At 41.6% G+C, this 19,408-nt stretch overlaps 1 protein-coding gene across 1 annotated transcript in view; it reads right to left on the reverse strand.

Annotated features, from left to right (window-relative positions):
• The window catches only part of nsun3 (NOP2/Sun RNA methyltransferase 3), a 32,067-nt gene that overhangs the window by 1,876 nt on the left and 10,783 nt on the right, over window positions 1-19,408 (reverse strand). Inside the window, exons 4-5 of the mRNA XM_033033137.1 lie at window positions 10,892-11,046; window positions 8,625-8,746 (exon numbers count right to left, since the gene is read on the reverse strand). Of these exons, the coding sequence (XP_032889028.1) occupies window positions 8,625-8,746; window positions 10,892-11,046 (277 nt within the window). The remainder of the gene's footprint in view (window positions 1-8,624; window positions 8,747-10,891; window positions 11,047-19,408) is intronic.

Below are 19,408 nucleotides of genomic sequence, written 5' to 3' on the forward strand. Positions count from 1 at the left end.
AAAAAAATGCAATGCAATTAATCACGTTCACTTTGATAATCTTGATAATTTTACCAGGACAAACTATTCAACACGTTTACCAATACGGTCTCCTCTTTTTAAACACAAATTATTGCATTTCAAAATCCATAACAAAATTTCACTGTAAAAGTGCTAATTTTGCACAATATATTTATAAAGCATGACCATTCCTGATGTGAAAGCTTGTACTTTACATGTGGTCCTATAAGATATCTTATTAGGAAAGACAGGACTTGTTTTACTTCGGTTCCTGTAATTATATTTTCATTGATTGCAAAAATAATTTTATTCAAAGAAGGATTGATATATGCATAACTATTACACTTTATCCTCCCAAGTTCTTGTTGGGAACAAAGATAAAGCTTATGAGGTGTTAGAAAAAATGTTTTCTAAAGCAGTGCGTGGTATCAGGATAGATGGTATCCCACAGTACACCAAGTAGCACCACTGTTGTGCCAACTCAATATAATTGAATAGTCAAGGCAATGTTTTGTTTATAAAAGCAAAAATTGAATTAATTTATACTTGAAGTTGCCACTTTTCAATGGTCAAGTAATTAGTGGCTGCCCTAGCGTTCAAGATTCCCTGTTTTCATTATCTTTGCCGAATGCATCTAACCATTATTACTTATGCAGAAGTGGGGAAAATACCCTACTTTTGATGATTAGCTTCAGTCAATATCGCTGCAGTGGACCAGTCAACTGTCTTAATTTTTCATGACAGATTTCTGAATATAACTAACTGACAATGAACATCCAGTTTACCAAAAATAAAGTTAGATATACATTCCTTCACTGAGCAGTAAATTATTATCCCAATTCTTCATATTTTCTGCAAAAGCTAATATCATTTATTTTTTCATCACCTACATAATGGTTCATGATTTGCTTCAACAATAAACTTAAGACAGTTTTGGCTATTTTCACCGTTACAAATTATTTGGCCAGAACATTTATGAACAATATCAACAGTGCCACCTAATGGAGATGTGCAGAACTTGGATACACAAATCGCAAAAGTAAAACTGGGCCCCTGGAACCCTCTATTCACTCTTCTCCAATTACATTACATGAAATGTCGATACATTTACTCAACAGAATTAAGCTGCTAACATAATTCAAACGTTACATTTTGCCAAGAGGTTTTCAATTCATCTGCAGGATGGATCTAACTTCAATGAAAAAAATTGAAATGGTGAATTCACACCAGTCGCTCCACATTGGCAGCTCCAGATCCATTTTGTCAATCTTTGCACGTAACGTGCAGGAGAGCGAGCGAATCCCAGTGGCAGTCATCACATTGTAATCTCATAACCCCAAGTATAGGTAGATCACACTCGAATATAATGACAATGTTTTACCCCAGGGTCAGACTCTAGCACAGCGGTTGTTCAATTCTGGCTCATTATAAACATATGTAGGCAGGAACAATATGTCTAACAACTATATTTTGCTTAATATATTGTAAGAAAAAATAAAATATATTTATTTTGCACAATATAAAACTGCCAGCATCAACATCACTAGGTTATCTTTAATTTGGATTAAGGATAGTATAGGGTTGAAGTAAAAAGTAAGCATGTCTTCCAGAAAAAAAGATATGGATGAGGAAATTGAAGGCAATTAGATAACTTGGCAAGATCTTGAAGCGCATTAGTTTGCAGTAAAAACTGAATATTTGCTACATGACTGGCCAGAAATCCCGATGGTTGAGCAGAGTTCTGTGTTGGATTATTGCAATTTTACTGCAGAAGCATGATAGGTATTATTTATCCTGGTACTAAAATAGCAATGATCTTGTATTTATAGAATGCAAAAGAAAGTCATATTAGTTCAATCCAAAGGGTTGGGTGCATGTCAGGAAAGAAAGAAATGTTCATAGAACTAGAAACTAAAAACACATGGCATTAGAAAAGTAGGATAATCAGCATAAGATGATGAGAAAGAAGTAATCAACACATAGTGGAAACTAGATTGGACCATGGAGCAAGCTAATGGGACATTTGCAAAAAGATATGGCGTAATGGGATTGTGAAACCACTGCTGAAAGAGGGCATATACTGTTGGGGATGTAAAATTACCAGCTTGACATGGAAAAACTACTTTCAAAGCAGGGGGTTAGGGCTTTGGTTGCCATGTGGAAACTTGGACCTCCTTTCATTTAAAAGGTTCTTTATTTAAAAGTTACAGCATCCAAAAGTTACAGAATCCAAGCCACTGTTGGAGATGAAACGATAGAATGCACGCTGATGAAAGCTGTGCATCTTATCTAATTGGTGTGGATAACAGGGCTCAGAGTGGGGCATGTTCAATCCAAAATGATGCAAAAGCAACTACATTTCTGAGCTATTAACCAATAGTGGATTTTATCTACTTTGTAAAAAGGGTTACGTCCACTCAAAATGAAGTCTAATTTATTGATGGAAAAACAATTGTAAAAAGTAGCATCACTACCTAAACCATAAAGAAATCTAAATGTGTAATATATCACCCAATTAAGATTAATGCCAATGAATATATTAGTCACATTATAAATAACTGAATAGTGTCATGTTTGAGTTTGTGCAACAAAATCCAATATATCCATACCCTATCATAGAGATGTGAGCTTGGAAACAGTCTTCAGCCCAACTTATACATGCCGACTATTGGCATTCAAGGCTAGCCTGCGTTTGGACCATATCCCTCGAAAGCCTTCCTGTCCAAATGTCTTTTTAAAGTTGTAATTGTATCCATTACTATTGCTTCCCCTGGCAGATCATTCCAGATGTGGAGGAACGATTCGCCTGGGGAAGCGAAAATAGTGCATACAGATGTGGACTATCCTCCGAGTGTAAAAGTTGCACAAGATCCCTCTTCAATCTCCCTCTCTCATCTTAAGCCGATGCCCACTACCCTACTCTGACAAAGAGACTGGAACATTTATTTTTTTCCATGACCCACATGATTTTGTATACTTTAATAAGGTCATTCCTCAGCCTCCGATGTTCCAAAGATAAAACATCTTAAATATCTAATTCTTTCTTTAACATACTATAATTATCTGCACTATATCTTTAAAATCAAAAATGGTTACACTTTCTAAACATTAAAAATTGGTAATTGTAAATTACTTTGATAAATTTGCTCACAATATTGCAAATAATCATAATGGCATAGGTAATTGCTTCTATAATATTTTTATTTAAAAATAGTTTGGACAATAATGGCGGCACACAGATAGGAAAAGTAGTTGAAACATTCAACAATAGATGGTATTGGCCTCTTGGAGTCTTGTCTATAATAAAAATGTAGCTGTGGATCCCTCTGGGGAAAATACTTCTCTGAAACCAATATCCTCCAAGTTGAAATAATCCGCTTTTCATTACATTAAAAATATTGGATGGGCATGTATTGTTCTCATTGGCATGTATGTGTTACATTTATATTTGCCTGCAGTTTCTCATAGATTTTGCATTGAAACTTGCTGTAAATTAACGGCCTCTGCTCTGCATCTGGAACTTGGAGATGGTTTAACAATTTATTTTCTCAATAAATTTATGAGAGAATTATTAAAGAGTGCATTGTCCAATTCAGGATTTTTAAAGAGATGAGACAGCATGGAAACAGGGTCTTTGGCCCACCAAGTCCCACTGACCATCAACCCACCCATTTACATTACTCCTACACTCATCTAAATTTTATTCCCTCCACATTGTTATAGATTCTACCACTCACACACACTAACCTACCAAACCGCACGTCTTTGGGATGTAGGGAGGGGAGTCCACGCAGTCACAGGGAGACCATACAAAGTCAGGGCTCGAAATTAGCAGTTGTCCGGGTGCCAATGACCACCTAAAGTGCCGCCGGGCAACCTAAATGCCGAGTCATTTTGCCCGGCATGGCACTGCAGATACTGGTTTATACCGAAGATAGACACAAAAAACTGGAGTAACTCAGCGGGTCAGGCAGCATCTCTTGAGAAAAGGAACGTGACTTTTCGTGTCAGCGGCGACAACGTCGTGCGGAGCAAAGATATTAGGTGCAGGGTGTCGAAGGGTCGGAGCGAATGATGGGCCCCGCACAGCAACGGCCAAAGATCCTATCTTTGGAAGCGACAGCGGCAGCGATAGCGGCTCCTCCTCCTCCCACACCCCACCCACCCTGATAGCGGCCGCTGCTTGCCAATCTGCTAACGGCGATAACCGCTTTCAAAACAAACCCTCCCGCACGCCGAGGCCGGGAGGAGGGAGGGAGAAATGAGGAGGCCTCCTTCCACCGTCTGAAGCAGCTGCACCTCTCGGCCCCGCACCTTCTGTTGGCTGGCGGAGGTGGGGGCGAGGAGATCCCAACTGCCTCCCCCTTTGGTGGCGGCACTTGGCGGTGGACAGGGACGGCTAAGGCAGCGGGGCGATGATACCGCCCCTGTCCGAGGAGCGCTGACCTTCCTTCCTCCCCATCTACCCCCCCCCCCCCCCATTCATCCTGTACTGATCTCACCATTCATTCTGTACTGATCTCCTCATCTATCCTGTACTGATCCCACCATTCATCCTGTATTGATCCCCTCATTCATCCTGCACTGCCTCCCCCCATTCATCGTGTACTGATCCCACCATTCATCCTGCACTGCACCCCCCATTCATCCTGTGCTGATCGCACCATTCATTCTGTGCTGATCCCCTCAACTATCCTGTACTGAACCCACCATTCATCCTGTATTGATCCCCTCATTCATCCTGTACTGATCCCCTCATTCATCCTGTACTGATCCCCCCCCCATCCATCCTGTACTGATCTGCCCATTCATCTTTTACTGATCGCCCCATCCATCCTACAGTGAACCACCCATTCATCATGCACAGACCCTCTAATCCACACTGTACTAACCCCCTCCCATTCATCCTGTACTGATCTCCCATTCATCCTGTAGCGATCCACCATTCATCCTGTAATGACCCCCCCCCCCCCCATTCACCCTGTACTGATCTCCCATTCATCCGAAACTGATCCCCCATTCATCCTGTAGCGATTCCACCATTCATCCTGCCTCAATCCATCCATCCCCCCCCCCCCCGCCATCTATCCATCCCATCCCGCACTGATTCACAGCCCCCCCACCCCCGATCCTACTGTGCTGGAAATATCTTCAGAGTGAAAATTGACTATGTTTGATAACGGAATGCAATCAAATGTGTTTTAAATCCCAATATTATTATGTTTTAATCCATAAAGATGGATTAAATAATTGTGAACATGTGAAACATTAAAATCGCAGTGTTCGATTGTCACTGATACCGTTGACACGTTATTACAGAATTCATTTTAATGGCAAATCAATGCTCTTAATATCAGTACTGTTATTTAATGAGCAGCATTCACAACTATACGTTGGATTTATCCAGGTTTTACTTCTACAGTCGATCATATACATCACAAATTTGGTCAGGAGATATTTCAGTTGAAATTTTAACGTTAATTCTGAAGTGGGAATGATGAAAACAGCGTCTATCAATAATTTTTTTTTAATCTGGTGCATGCAAACGGGGTATCTTCATTGCTGTTCACAACACATACATTTAATCTGAATGTCTGGTAATGTGGCGTTTTGACACCTTTAAACATATTACCAAAAGAACATTTGCTGCAGTTATGTCCTTTGGCCATCTCTTGTCAGTGAGTGTAATGTTTAACCTGTCAGATGGGTATAGTCAGTTTTAACAGCTGTTATCATAAAATGCCTTTAGAAATTTCCTTGCAACCTGTATATTTTGTTGTGGCTAAATTATGTGGGAAGCGAGTGTTTCTGTATCAATAGCAATAACGACGCATGCTATGGCCATGTCATGATAATTTTCTGTCCATCACAGAAAACCTGCTTGCATCAATCTGTAGTGCGCATGGTTAAGCATATATGTTACCATGGTCCAGGATTTATTGACACAGGTTGATCATACGCTGAATAATCCAACCATATTTTGTAAAAAGAGTTGAGATACTGTATTATAATTTTGCTCCATGTCATTGTGGTATATATCATGTCTTGATTGGTGAATATGTTTAGTATGTGACTTTATTTGAAGCAGAAATAATATGCAAATAACTACGCACTTCGTTCGAGCACATCATCGCACACGTCGTGCAAGCCATCTTAAATTGACCACCTAAACTGTCATTTAGCAACCTAAAAAGCTGCCTAAGTTGCCCGCTGGCAACAGGGGGAAAAAAAGTGAGAGCCCTGACATATAAACAGTACCCGAGGTCAGGATCAATCCTGGGCCTCCAGTGCTTTGAGACAGCGGCTGTACAATGGCACCCGATTTGAGAATGAATTTAGGGGCAACACAAAGGCAGCGCCTAAATTCATTCTCCAATCAGGTTGAAAAGAAACCAAAAATATCCCAACAATTAAGTGGTAGCATGAAAACAAGAATACTTAAAACACCTTAAAACAATGGTTCTACTGATTCAGAGGCCCAAACCTATTTTGGCACATACAGCTCACATCCCTTGGGTTCAAGTACATTCATGCTGTATTTATAAAACCAAGTGTTTAACCCAGTGTTTAACAATCCAGATTTTGGATAGCAATATTCTGAACTGAGTAATTAACTGCAAATTTCAGAACTCTGGTAGATGCTGTAAAATCTGTTTAGCCTCATTATTTATCATAAAATTCAGCCCATTCATATTTCTTGTTGCTAAAGACATTACAAATTGTTTTACATATTGCTGCTAGGTCTTTTCCTATTTCACCCAATTTTAATTACAGAATTTAAATTTCACATTATGCTTGTTTTATAATTAATAACTGAACAAGGTAGATGCTGTAATTAAGGTAAGAATTATTTAAAATCTGCTTCTCCCTGGAAATTGTATGGCTTTAGGTGGATGTGGTGATGTTGCCTTGCAAAATGTATGAGCACTGTATGGTCATTTCCCATGGGGGTTTTTTTGTATATATTAACATATTAAAAGACAAGGCACTCAGTACAAAAAGGAAAGACAATAATAAAATCACCTCAAAGAGATATACCTACTTGAAATAATATTCCCCATTACACAGGAAAGAGCATACTAAAATTAAACTGGCTGTATCATTACACAGCATCCATAATTACGCAGTGGTAATCAAATGGATTCTTATTAATAATCGGACATTTTGGCAGATGTTTTTTAAACCACACAATTATTTGAACTAAAATCAATATAAAAATCAAGCCTTAAAATGGTAGTTTTTAAGATTAAAAACATGGAAAATTAATGTAAATGCATCTGATAAAAGCTGCATGGTTTTGAGGTGAATACTTCTTCTGAGATTCACGTACAACAACTATCACACAACAATCTTTTGAATTCTGAATTCTCCATCTTTTAAGTAACTCACTCATGAATTCCTAAGTCATTGGAGTAGAACTAGGCCATTCGGCCCAGCGAGTCTACTCCGTCATTCAATCATGGCTGATCTCTCAACCCCATCATTGCCTTCTCCCCATATCCCTTGACACCCTTGCTAATCAAGTGTCTGTCAATCTCCAATCTTAAAAATACTCAACAACGGCCTCCACAGCCGTCTATGGTAATGAATTCCAGAGATTCACCACCCTCTGACTAAAGAAATTCCTCCTCATCTCCCGTCTAAAGGTACGTCTCTTTATTCTGAGGCTATGACCTCCGGTTCTAGACACTCCCACTAGTGGAAACACTCTTTCCATACCCACTCCATCCAGGCCTTTAACCATTTGGTAAGTTTCACTCTATCCTTCAGAAATGGGTGTATCTGCATGTCATCATTCTGACTCAGCTTTTCTTACTCGATTGATATAGCCTGTCCAGATGTGCAAGTCTCATTGTTGACAACATATTAAACAATGAAGCCTTATATGTTTATAACTGAATGCTTTATCATCTATGGATTCAATCTATCAGATACATTCCATTTGATCTACTCATCATTGCCTCATCTTCCCTTCTACTGAAAACAAGTTTATCTCCAATTCCCAGTTCTGACGAGGGCTTCTGTACTTGAAACATTAACTCTCCCCAAAGTTGCTGTTGACCTCCGACTGTTTTCAGCATTTTCCGTTTTTAAGACAAGGCATCACGTTGTTAAATAATAAACACCAGTTCATGCACAAAATAGTTCATGAACTTAAAGCAAAAATAAAGAACACAACCTCGAGAAGTGAGCTATAAGGTTAAGATCAAATTCTGATTTACCGTAAGATTTGCCAGAAGAAAGAGCACAATCCATGTCATTAACCTACCTTGGCAGTTGCATGGTACGTGAATGTGAAGATGTCACCCAATTAATGATCAATCTATCAAAATGTCTGCATCAGGCCCTGAAATGATGAAAGGGCAATCCAAGTGGCAGGGAGTTTGGGGAGCCATAAGTCCAAGGTCACCTTCCTTTCCTTGGATGCTATTCTTACCAGAAAACACATCTCAAATGTCATTTTCTGACGGAAATCTATCCAATTTACGTTTGAACAAATCAATACTCATCTCAGGAGATTATGTTCCATAGACTGACCATTTGCTTATTGAAGTATCGGACAATTATTCAATTTCAAATGTCAAAACATGAACAGATGAGCTTCATGATTTTTCTTGCCATACCTCAATAATTGCTCCTGTAAAACAGGTAGGTTAGACGCATGTGCAATCCTTATGCGAGCCTTAAGGACATCAGAAGAGTACAACCAACTTCTGTCATTTGAACAAGGAGCATCCACCAGCACCTGAGAAAACAATAAATAAATTTGTGCAAAAAAAGTGTACGTCCAGGTGGACTCAAAATGCCACTCTCTTTCCCACTCCAAGGAACAGGAAGGTGACCTATCTAGTAATGTATAGGAAGGAACTGCAGATGCTGGTTTAAACCGAAGATAGACACAAAAAGCTGAAGTAACTCAGTGGGTCAGACAACATCTCTGGCGAAAAGGAATAGGAGACCCTTCTCGACCTAAAACATCACCTATAGATCTTCAATATATCTAGTAATCTCCCTTTAACAAAAGCTCCAAATTTAAATTACCTATTATTCATTTACTGTTTGTGCAATTTTACAGTCAAAAGATTGCCTGCACTGGTAATTTAAAGCTTTAAAGGACAACTAAAAATGTGATACGGTACTTCTTTGTTACCCGTCGCAAAATAATAGTACTGTATACTGTGGAATTGGCATCATCATTCCAGTGCACAACCCTCAAAAAATTACAATAAGAGCTGTTGATCAAATAACCATTTCAACATGTGCTGAAAAGGGCTAAATGAATTAACAGCGAGGTCCTCAATTTTGTGCTCCAAGATGTCCCAGGATGGAAATTTGTCAAAAACTGAACACTAATCTAATCAGGAAGTGAATTTGTAAGCAAAGCTTACCACCAAAGGAAAGCAAAAAGCCTCACAGTCAATGTGACATTTGGTGAATGTTAAGAACTGCTTATTAGCTGAGTCAATTACATCTTTGACTCACTAGTATTGATAGGTTGGTTTTTGGGGAAAATTATGGAAATTATATTCTACTGGAAATAACATCAGGGATTGGAAACAGAACCCAATATTTAACAGTACCATTTCAATGTGTGGTTTACGTATGTATGGCCAAGCACAATTTCAGATAGTGTCAGGTTCAATTAATCAATGAAGTCCAGTCTATAAAGTCTAGTCTGATTATGTAGCAGTTAATGACAAAGACATAGGAGTAGAAAGATGTAGATGCTCCCATGTAATCAATACTGAGGACATGTAGTTTTAAGGATATAATTTAAATTCCTTGTAATTTATAAATAAGTAACTGAAGAAATTATTTGAAACTCAAATGGTCAATAATTATTGAACATAAATTACTGTTATTTTTAGTGAAACTCCAAGGACAATCCAATTGCATTATATTCACTCTTGGAATGAGTGTCCTTGTGCACGGTACAAAGGAATAAAACAATATATTTGCAGACTAAAATAGACTGATTTCACCTGAACATAAATGCTTACTGAAAACTGACAACTTAGCACCCCCATGTGGCTATGTCTGTACTACATGGAGGCATGAAAATTAGAGCACGAAAGAAACAGAATTAGGTTATCTGACCGCCCCCTTTTCTTTCCATATTCACACTTGACCGCATTACTTTATACTTTTTATTGCCTTTGCATCATCTGCCCTATATTCTAAAGTAAAACAGAAAAGTTAAGCTAGCGCTATGTGGTCGTTAGGCACAAATGAGTGTCTCAATTGCACAGGAATGCTATTAAATGTTCCTCAGTCTGAAGGGTCCCAATCCAAAACGTCACCTACCCATGTTTTCCAGAGTTGCTGTCTGATCTGCTGAGATACTCCAGCAATTTGTGCCTTTTTTTGTAAACAAGATTCAGCAGTTCCCTACATCTCCTTCTTGCTAAAAGTAGCAAATTCACCATGAAAAAAAAAACTGCTGAAGGAACAGAGTGGTCCAGGCAGCATCTGTGGAGGGAGATGGACAAATGATATCTCAGGTTGGGACCCTTTAAGGCTGGAGAAGAGGGGACATAGCTAGTGGAAAGACGAAAGGGAAGGGGCAACAGTTGACACAATAAGTGAATCCAGGTAAGGAGGGGGTTAATAGGCAGATGAGTGAGGTGTGAGTGAGAAGGGTGGAGGTGGTCACAGAGGCTGGAGGTAACAAGTGGAGAAAACAAAGGCTGCGGATGGTGGAATCTGATAAGAAAGGGAGGCGAGGAGTGAAATGGTGGACAGAAGGGAACACAGAACCGGAGGAGGTGGTTAAGAAAAAGTGATCAAAGAGAGGGTAGGTGTAAATGAGACAGAAGGGGTGGGGAGAAGAGACGCAGAGCGAAACGAAAGAGCATTCACTATAGCAAAGCATATCAAAATACAAACTCACCTTGTCAAATATTTGTGGCTTTTGTGGACCAATGTCTCTTCCATCCAGATTGGTCACAGAAATTACCCCTCTTAAGTCTTCGGGTACAAAAGACTCGAGTGTTTGCTTCAGCCATTTAAAACGCAAACTGTCGTGTTCATTGCAGACAAAATGACCTTTTAAAATAGTGAAACAAATATGATAATGTAGTCAGATTCACATTTATTGTCACATGCACCATTTAAGGTACAGTGATATTTGAGTTACCATGCAGCCATACAACTAGAAGAACACAACAAAATTTAAAAGAACGATTGAACTTAATATAAACATCCACCACTGTGATCACTGTGATGGAAGGCAATAAAGTTAAATCCTTTTGTTCACCCGTGTTTGGGGCCTTGACCCTCCGCAGTCGCTGCTACGGACGGCCCGATCTACAGGCCCTCTCGTCAGGATGATCGAAGCTCCGACGTCGGGACGATGGAACCCACTCCACAGTTTGGAGTGCCCGAATCGGCCACTTTCTTACCGGAAACCGCGGCTTTTCAATGTTATAGGCCGGAGGCAGGCCAGCGGTCGGAGCTCTCCTCCGGCAATCCCCGGCAAGGGATCCCTGGTTCCGGGATGGTAAAGTCCGCCCTACGCCTGCTGCTAGAAGCTCCGCAGACCACGGCTTCACGATGTTAAAGTCAGCAGGCCGGCGGTCGGAGCCTTTCTTCTGGCTACGCGATGTTAAAGTCCACGCCGCACCTGCTGCTGAAGCTCTGGGCCGGTTTCGTGGAAAGGCCGCACCAATCCAAGTTGTTAGGCCACGAGGGAGGGTGAAAATGCGACTAGGAGAAAGGTCGTAAGTGACTGGAAACGGTTCCCCCCACCACCACCACCACCCCCACATAAAAACATACCGAGAGACATTAACACATACATTTAGACATACTAAAAAAACAAAAAAAGTCTAAATGACTGACAAACTGCTGGCGAGACTGCCGCGCAGGCTCATATGCTTCACTTCGAGTCACTTATGCGTCTCCCTGTGTGCCAAGGAAAAGATTTCCAGTAGATTACCACATTTGTTTTCTACTCAGTTTACTGAAAAGACATTGACTTTAGAGAAATACAGTAAGAAAAAGCATTTCTAAAATGTTTTCTCTTACAAATAATAAAAATTAAAAGTCATAACTAGAGTTAAAATCACAATTTTTTAAACTAGACTAAGTGGTACCCGTTGGGTCACAACAAGACACATAACATAAAAGTTAACATGAACATCTAACCACAGCAGATTCCCCACATTCCTCACTGTGATGGAAGGCAATAAAGTCCAATCTTCTTCCTCCTTATTCTCCCGCAGTCGGGGCAGTCGAAGCCCCTGCGTCGGGGCGGTCGAAACTCCCGAACCAGAGACCGCGGACTCCACAATGTTAAAGGCCACAGGCTCCCGCCGGTGGAGCTCTCAAAGTCGGTCTCCAGCAAAGGTCGCCAACTCCTCGATGTTAGGCCGCAGTGCGGACGGAGATACCATACGGAAAATAATCGAATTTTCGTCGAGGGAAGAGATCAGAAAAAGGTCCCCCCCCCAACCACTCCCTCCCCCCCACATAAAACAACCTAAAGAACACTAAAAACATATATTTAACACATACAAACAAACAGATGGAAGGGACAGACAGACTGTTGGCGAGGCAGCCATTGCTGGCGCCATACGGTGGTTGTGGTTAACTGGTTGTGGAGTGACGGCGATGCAGGATGAAGAGTCAGGCAGCATCTCTGGAGAAATGAGTCTGAAGAATGGTCTCGACCCGAAATGTCACCTATTCCTTTTCTCCAGAGATGCTGCCTGACCCACTGAGTTACTCCAGCATTTTGTATCTACCTTCTGAATTGCATCGGTTGTTTAGATTGCCCCCAGCACACCATCATGAAGACCAATTTCTGTGGCTGGCCAAATTTGGAAATAAAATGGCATCCTCCATGTTACCCCTTAAGCATTCTTAGCTGCAAATATGTCAAACGTCTATGTGGTTGATGCTGCTCAGTTATTTTCTCTTGCGGTTGATGAGCAACACTCATGTCTATTTGCATCGGATAGAGTGGAATTTACTGTGGTGAGCTGTCCTTTGCAGGTGATGAAGGTGGACACTGGCAATGAGTCTTCTTGTGAAAGGCAGCAATTTATAATCACACACTTGGATTTCACTTCTTCAAGATGGTCATGACTATAATTTGTCCAAGATCAACCCGCATGTCAGCCACTTCCCAGACAATGGAAATGATGTTGTGAATTCTGAAACTCCACTCGACGAAGGATTGGAACTTCAGCAGAAACATCACATAGTCCCAAGGCTTCCTTATTCCTCAAATGGCACAATACTTAATCCAGGCTGACACTTCACTGTGGTCTGCACTCTCAAAGACTTTAAACCAGTGATCCATCTGTGCTCTTAGGCAAATACAAAATATTCTATGGTTTATTAATAAATGATGTGAGATGTTGCTTAATGTCCTAGCTGAGACTCAGCAAAACTTTTGAACTTTTATATATTTATTGTTAATTATAAAATACATCTTCCGAAAGGTCGCCTGCCATCCATTCTGAATTGAGGTTCAAGAGAAGGAAAGGAATTCAAAGTTTGTTTTCATTCTCTACGTGTTCTCTGATTATTTATGTCTTTCTTCTCTGCCTTGGTTACGTGCTTTCTCAGAAAGGTACCTCCCGCTTTAGGAATCTTTATCACAGAGAGCTGCCATTCATTGGATTCAATATTTACCTGCAATATTCTCACATCCTGTAGGTTAGATTGGGAAATGCTTAACCTTTGTGCTGAAAATACATTCCTGTTCAGATAATTAATGTAGTTTTGCTGTGATTAAACCAAATTAATATTGATATTGTTATAAACTTTAGAGATACAGCACAAAAACAGGCCCTTCGGCCCACTAAGTCTGTGCTGATGAATGATCACGTCGTACACTAACACCTTCCTACACACTAGGGATAATTGACAATTTTCCAAAGCCAATTAACATGAAAAATTGTACGTCTCTGGAGTGTGGGAGGAAATTGGAGCACCCGGAAAAAACCCACGTGGTCACAGCGAGAACGTACAAATTCTGTACAGACAGCACCCGTAGTCAGGATCGAACTCGAGTCACTGGCACTATAAGGCTGCAGTTCTACCGCTCTGCCACTGTGCCGCTGTTTACTATTGTCATATGTTCCGTGATATTTGAATGACTTTGTGTGATACGCAGGCAAACATTACCATACTCGGTACAACATGTAGTGCAAAATGAGAAAATAAACAAAGCAGAACATGGCGCTACGGCTATAGCAAAAAGTGGCGCTAATAAAGTGCACGGGCCACATTGAGGTGGATTGGAAGATCGGGAATAGGAAAATCTGATGAGTATATTGCTGTAAAATAAATGTAAAAAATGAAAGAGCTGTAATGATTTAATGATGCCCAATATACCACAAATGCAAAAGCCTAGAGGTTTAATAGAAATGAAACTATCTTATCATCATTCCTTCAGCAGATGTGATCAGCATTAAAGATATTGGGACATTTTCCACAAAGAGAGATGCACTTGATTTTAAATCCCTTCTCTTGCTGTTGAGTCATTAATTGTCAGGCTGCATGATACAGCATTTTAATTGTACTGGGTGATGGGAACAATAGCAATGCAAAAATGTCTTAAGCATATAACTACTCCCTTCAGGCCATATGTCAAGTTCAACTTCTGGGTTGAACAGATAATATGAAATAAATAGAGCTTAAAAGAGTTATAAAGATGAATGATGTTTCTAAAATTAGAACTGGAACACAATTCCAACTGTAACAATGCTACAAAATTGATATGATCAACTTCACTGAACATAGCTAAATGAAATGTATTTCAATTAAGTGTTGTAACATTATTCTGTTTCGATATGTTACACCACTAAGTAAACAAACTGTTCTATTTAATTCCTAGAGCCCCGATTCTGCAACTACGTGTTTCACTAACATAGGAAGATGCTAAAATTGGATGGAAAGTTCAAAAGCATTGTACCTGGAAAAATCTGAATCTACTTACAAGAAAGAGCTTTTGAGTCATTTGCAGTCATGTTCGTTAGAAAATTAATGGAGCCATCTAAATGGATTCTAAATTTGCATATGCTATCTGAAGCTAACTGCTCGAGTAGAAAATATCTGACATTGTGTGGAAGTATTCTTTTTTTTTTTTTAAACGTGAATTCTACCATATTACACAGGTCCCAGAAAAGATTAAGTGCAATACTTACATACTTTCCATTCAAAAATGTGACCAAAAATTATTCTACGATATTAATATACTGATAGTTATACTTCATATATAATACATTGTTAATAAATTATACAAATTGGATATTCTGCCCCTCTGTTATAAGGCTTCTGAACGATCATTCCATCAGCAAGGGTACTGTCCTATTCACCTCAACCCCATTGTGGACATTGGACTTTGTCTTTGGAACTGATGCACTACATTGCTGAGAACAATATTCTGCACTCTACCTTACCCGTTGCTCTACCTATTGGACTCGAGTTTGACGAATGTATTTCATATACAGGTGCACAACCTTTTATCCGAAGATCCAAATAACGAAAACCTCCGAATAGCGGCCATTTTTTCGGTCCTTGAAGAAAGGTCCTTGAAAACGTTCACCGAGGGCGGCCCGCAGAGGTGACAGCGGAACCTCCGGTCGGTCCTCGAAGAAAGGGGAACTAAATCCCCATTCATAAAAGAGAAGATGAGGGTATATTGCGCGGGAGGGTTAATAATTGACAATATGCTGCTGCCTGCCCGCTGAATTAAAAAGTTCCCACGGTAGACTCACGATATACAGTGTTTCGTGAGTCTTGCGTGGGAACTTTTTAACTCAGCGGGCAGGCAGCAGCAGCAGATTGTCGTTCGCTTCAGTATCACCCCACCTACACCCCTCTGCTTCCCGGCCATGTGTGTGACCCCTTCCCTCCCCTCTCCAGCTCCCCGCCCATTGCACCGGCGCGGGGGCTTTGCACTGTCTTCACGTCGGCGATTGCAGCAGGACCGCGTCAGGACCAATTGGACACCGACCACCAGGCCCACTGCAAGCACGGAGATCCCAGAGACCCACAGCCAACAGCAGCCCAGCCCAGCCCCACTCCAACTACAGAGGAACCTGGGTTGCGGATGACGGGGCGCAGCTCGGGGCGTCGTAGGGGCCCATCGGGGAGCGGCCACTCAAAGCCACGCCGGGAGATGTAGGGCCCTGCCCCGGTCTTGATGTTGGAGCCCCCGGCGGGCGCTAGCAAGTCCGCGGCAATTTACAGCCGCGCCGGGCGTTGTAAGGCCCCCCTCCATGTCACTCTCAACCTCTATGATGTTTGCTCTCAACCCCGTAATTCGGGCGGGAGAAGTCGCCGCTGCCGGTGCCCCGCAAAGCAGTCTCCCACCGGAGACCCGCGAGCTCCCGGTGTCACCATCCACCGGAGTCGGGTCGCAGCAGCTCGCCCCCGCAACTCTCCACGCTCCGAAGCTGGCTAGCTCCACGGAGGTAGGTCTGTAGGTCCACAGCTCCCACCGCCGCCCACCGACCCCCAGGCCCACTGCAAGCACGGAGATCCCAGAGACCCACAGCCAGCAGCAACTCCAGCCCAGCCCCGCTCCAACTCCAGAGGAACACGTAGGGGCAGAAGCTGATGGTGTGCAAGGTACGTCTTGTTCTTGGGATGGCGGATGAGGGGGCGCAGCTCGGGCTGTGGGCGAACTGCCACTTGTCGCTGTAGCTCCTCTATGATCTTTGGTAGCGGCCCATCGGGGAGCGGATTCCTCTGGAGTTGGAGGGGGAGGGGGGTATTGTGCTGTTTGATCGCCCCCTGCTATCCCAGGGACAGGGAGACACAGCGGCTTTTTAGACTGGTGGGCAATCACTTCCAAAGTTCTGCCCACACAGTCAGTACACTTCTCCTACACTGTATTTCATACAAACATTTATTCTGCAAGAAAAAACGACATTGAAGACTCAAACTCGCGATCGAGTAACTGCCAGGATCAAGGCGCAAACTCGCGACCTTGCGGATATGAGCCGAGCACTCTACCACTGAACCAGCCATTAAAATCTACGCTAAAAAATTTCCATTCCGAAGACCGACAAATTCTGAATTACGAAAAGTGTCTGGTCCCAAGGCTTTCGGATAAAAGGTTGTGCACCTGTAGTATTATCTGATCAGATAGCATGCAAAACAAAGCTTTGCACATGTCTCAATAATAAGCCTAAACCTAATTTCAAAAAATGTGTTGTCATTATTTATATATTTTTATATGATTGTTGTAAACATATCTGCTTAAATACTGAGATGAATGGGAGCTTTAAAAATAGTTCAAAAACCTTTGACAGCAGCATCTTTCAAAACGCCTCAGGCCTAAAGTCTGGTCATTACCTACGATCCGTCCGCATGCAGAATGAGCCGTTTGTATGGAGGACCATTACAATATGGACTATTACAAATATTTCTACATAACTACAGGGATTCTGTGAAAGAGCATGTGAGAGAGAGGGAGAGAGAGGGAGAGAGACAGGGTTCCACAATTAAATTGTCCAAACTTAATGGTTTATTGCATTTATTCCCAAGTCCCATGTTAAATGATATTTTAAGGGTTTTTTTGCTACCAAATGGGCAAAACTCACTTTTGCCTCCTTCAGCGTGCTCCAATTGATTTATCCTAATTAATAATGATCTCTTAATATCTGCATTAATGTAATTTATGATCCCTATTCAGTCAGTACATAGCCAAACATTAGTAGTTGCTCGGTGCTTACGTGAACACACTTTGGCAGTTTAAGCCTATTTTATGTCAGATTTCTAGCATCTGCTGATTTTTTTTTGATAATTTCATCCAAAGGTTCCTTGCACAACTCGTAAAACCCAAGGCATGCTGCACACTAAAATAATTTCACTAGGTGTTGAAATACTATTTTAAACTCTATCCTGTTGTATCCAAGACGACAAGGTTGGAAACTCTCTAATCCTTTTATAAAAGGCAAATGCCTTCAAAGAGGAAATTCAAGATATCTGAAGTTGATGAAATTGATTATGTGGAATATGATTTCTTGAGGTACACTTTCTTTGAGGGCCTAGAATGTTGAGGAAATCTCATGTGATTAGATCTTGACAATCTTTAAGAAAGAGAGCTCTAATTGAGCTGTTTAGCTGATACCCACAGGAAAATCCATTGACAATTTTTCTGAATTCAAGGACAGCACAATTTTCTCTGTAGAATTTTCTTTGATTCACAAAGGCCTTCAACTCTACCAAAAAGCTATGGATATTTTTTCTAAAGTATGGTCACACCCCAAATGTCACCATATTACTCAAGCTCAACAGTAACACATACAGTACCGACTAATATACCTATACTACCAGCTCGAACACAAATTTCATCAGGAATGAGACATGAATAAACAAGGGGGTAAAAATATTTCCTACTGCAATAACTTATTAACCCATACTATGGGTTGGCGGATGTGCGGATGGCGGATGTGCGGGAGTGGGCGCCGTCTGTGTATGGCAGCCTGCCCGCAGTCCGTCTCTACACCTTTTTTTTAAATTTTCTTTTCTTTTGTCCTGTTAAAAAATGTTAGTGGAGGTCTTCTATGTGGGGGGTGGGGGTGGGGAAGGGGGAAACTTTATTTCTTAGTCCTTTATTTCTTAGTCTTGGAGCATCCCTCCAAGCTGCTTCTTCGCCCCATCCTCGCGGCCTACCATCGAAAATGGAGCGGCGTTTCCTGTCGGGACCGGCCGGGACTACAGCTTCGGCAGCGGCGGTGCAGCGCTGGGATACCAACAGGGGGCGGGCGATGCCTTACCAGGTCGCTGTGGCCGTCGATCCCAACATCGCGGAGCTGGGGCTGCGGGCGTCCGGCCGCGGGCGGCGCTGGATTTGGAGCGCCGCAGAGCCAGGGATCGAGTTCGCCGGGGTCGGAGCTCCAACCGGCGCTTCCTGAGGACTACGAGTGCCCCGGTCTCCGGGGAGGAGGCAGCCGCTCCAGACTTTTCCAAGCCGCTGAGGAATGTTTCATTCGACGCCGAAGTTCCATCTTCACGGCAAGAGGGCCCTGAAAATCATCGGACTGCCTGCAAGGCCACAAATGGGCCCCGACCTCGGGTATTTCACAGAGGAAGAGGACTTAACTTTCTGGTGCCTTTCCCCACAGTGGAAATTTTTGATTCTGCTGTGGGGGGACGTTTGTGTTGAACTCTATAATGTGTCCATTTTATTCATTTTTTTTTTAACCTTTTTCTATGGTTTGTATGGAAAATTATTATTTAATTTATGTAAAGCACTTTGGTGTCAATGCGAGTTGACTTAAAACGTGCTATATAAATAAAACTTACTTACTTACTTACTAGTCTCCCACCAAGCTACTGGATGGACAGAAAGCTCATTAACCTCACCAAAACTAATCAGGAACCAAGAATATCCTGACTTCAGTATCAAGCAACAAATCTACACTGCATGTACTATGGGAAA

The sequence above is a fragment of the Amblyraja radiata genome, chromosome 14 (genome assembly GCF_010909765.2).
Source record: "Amblyraja radiata isolate CabotCenter1 chromosome 14, sAmbRad1.1.pri, whole genome shotgun sequence".
Lineage (NCBI taxonomy): Eukaryota > Metazoa > Chordata > Chondrichthyes > Rajiformes > Rajidae > Amblyraja > Amblyraja radiata.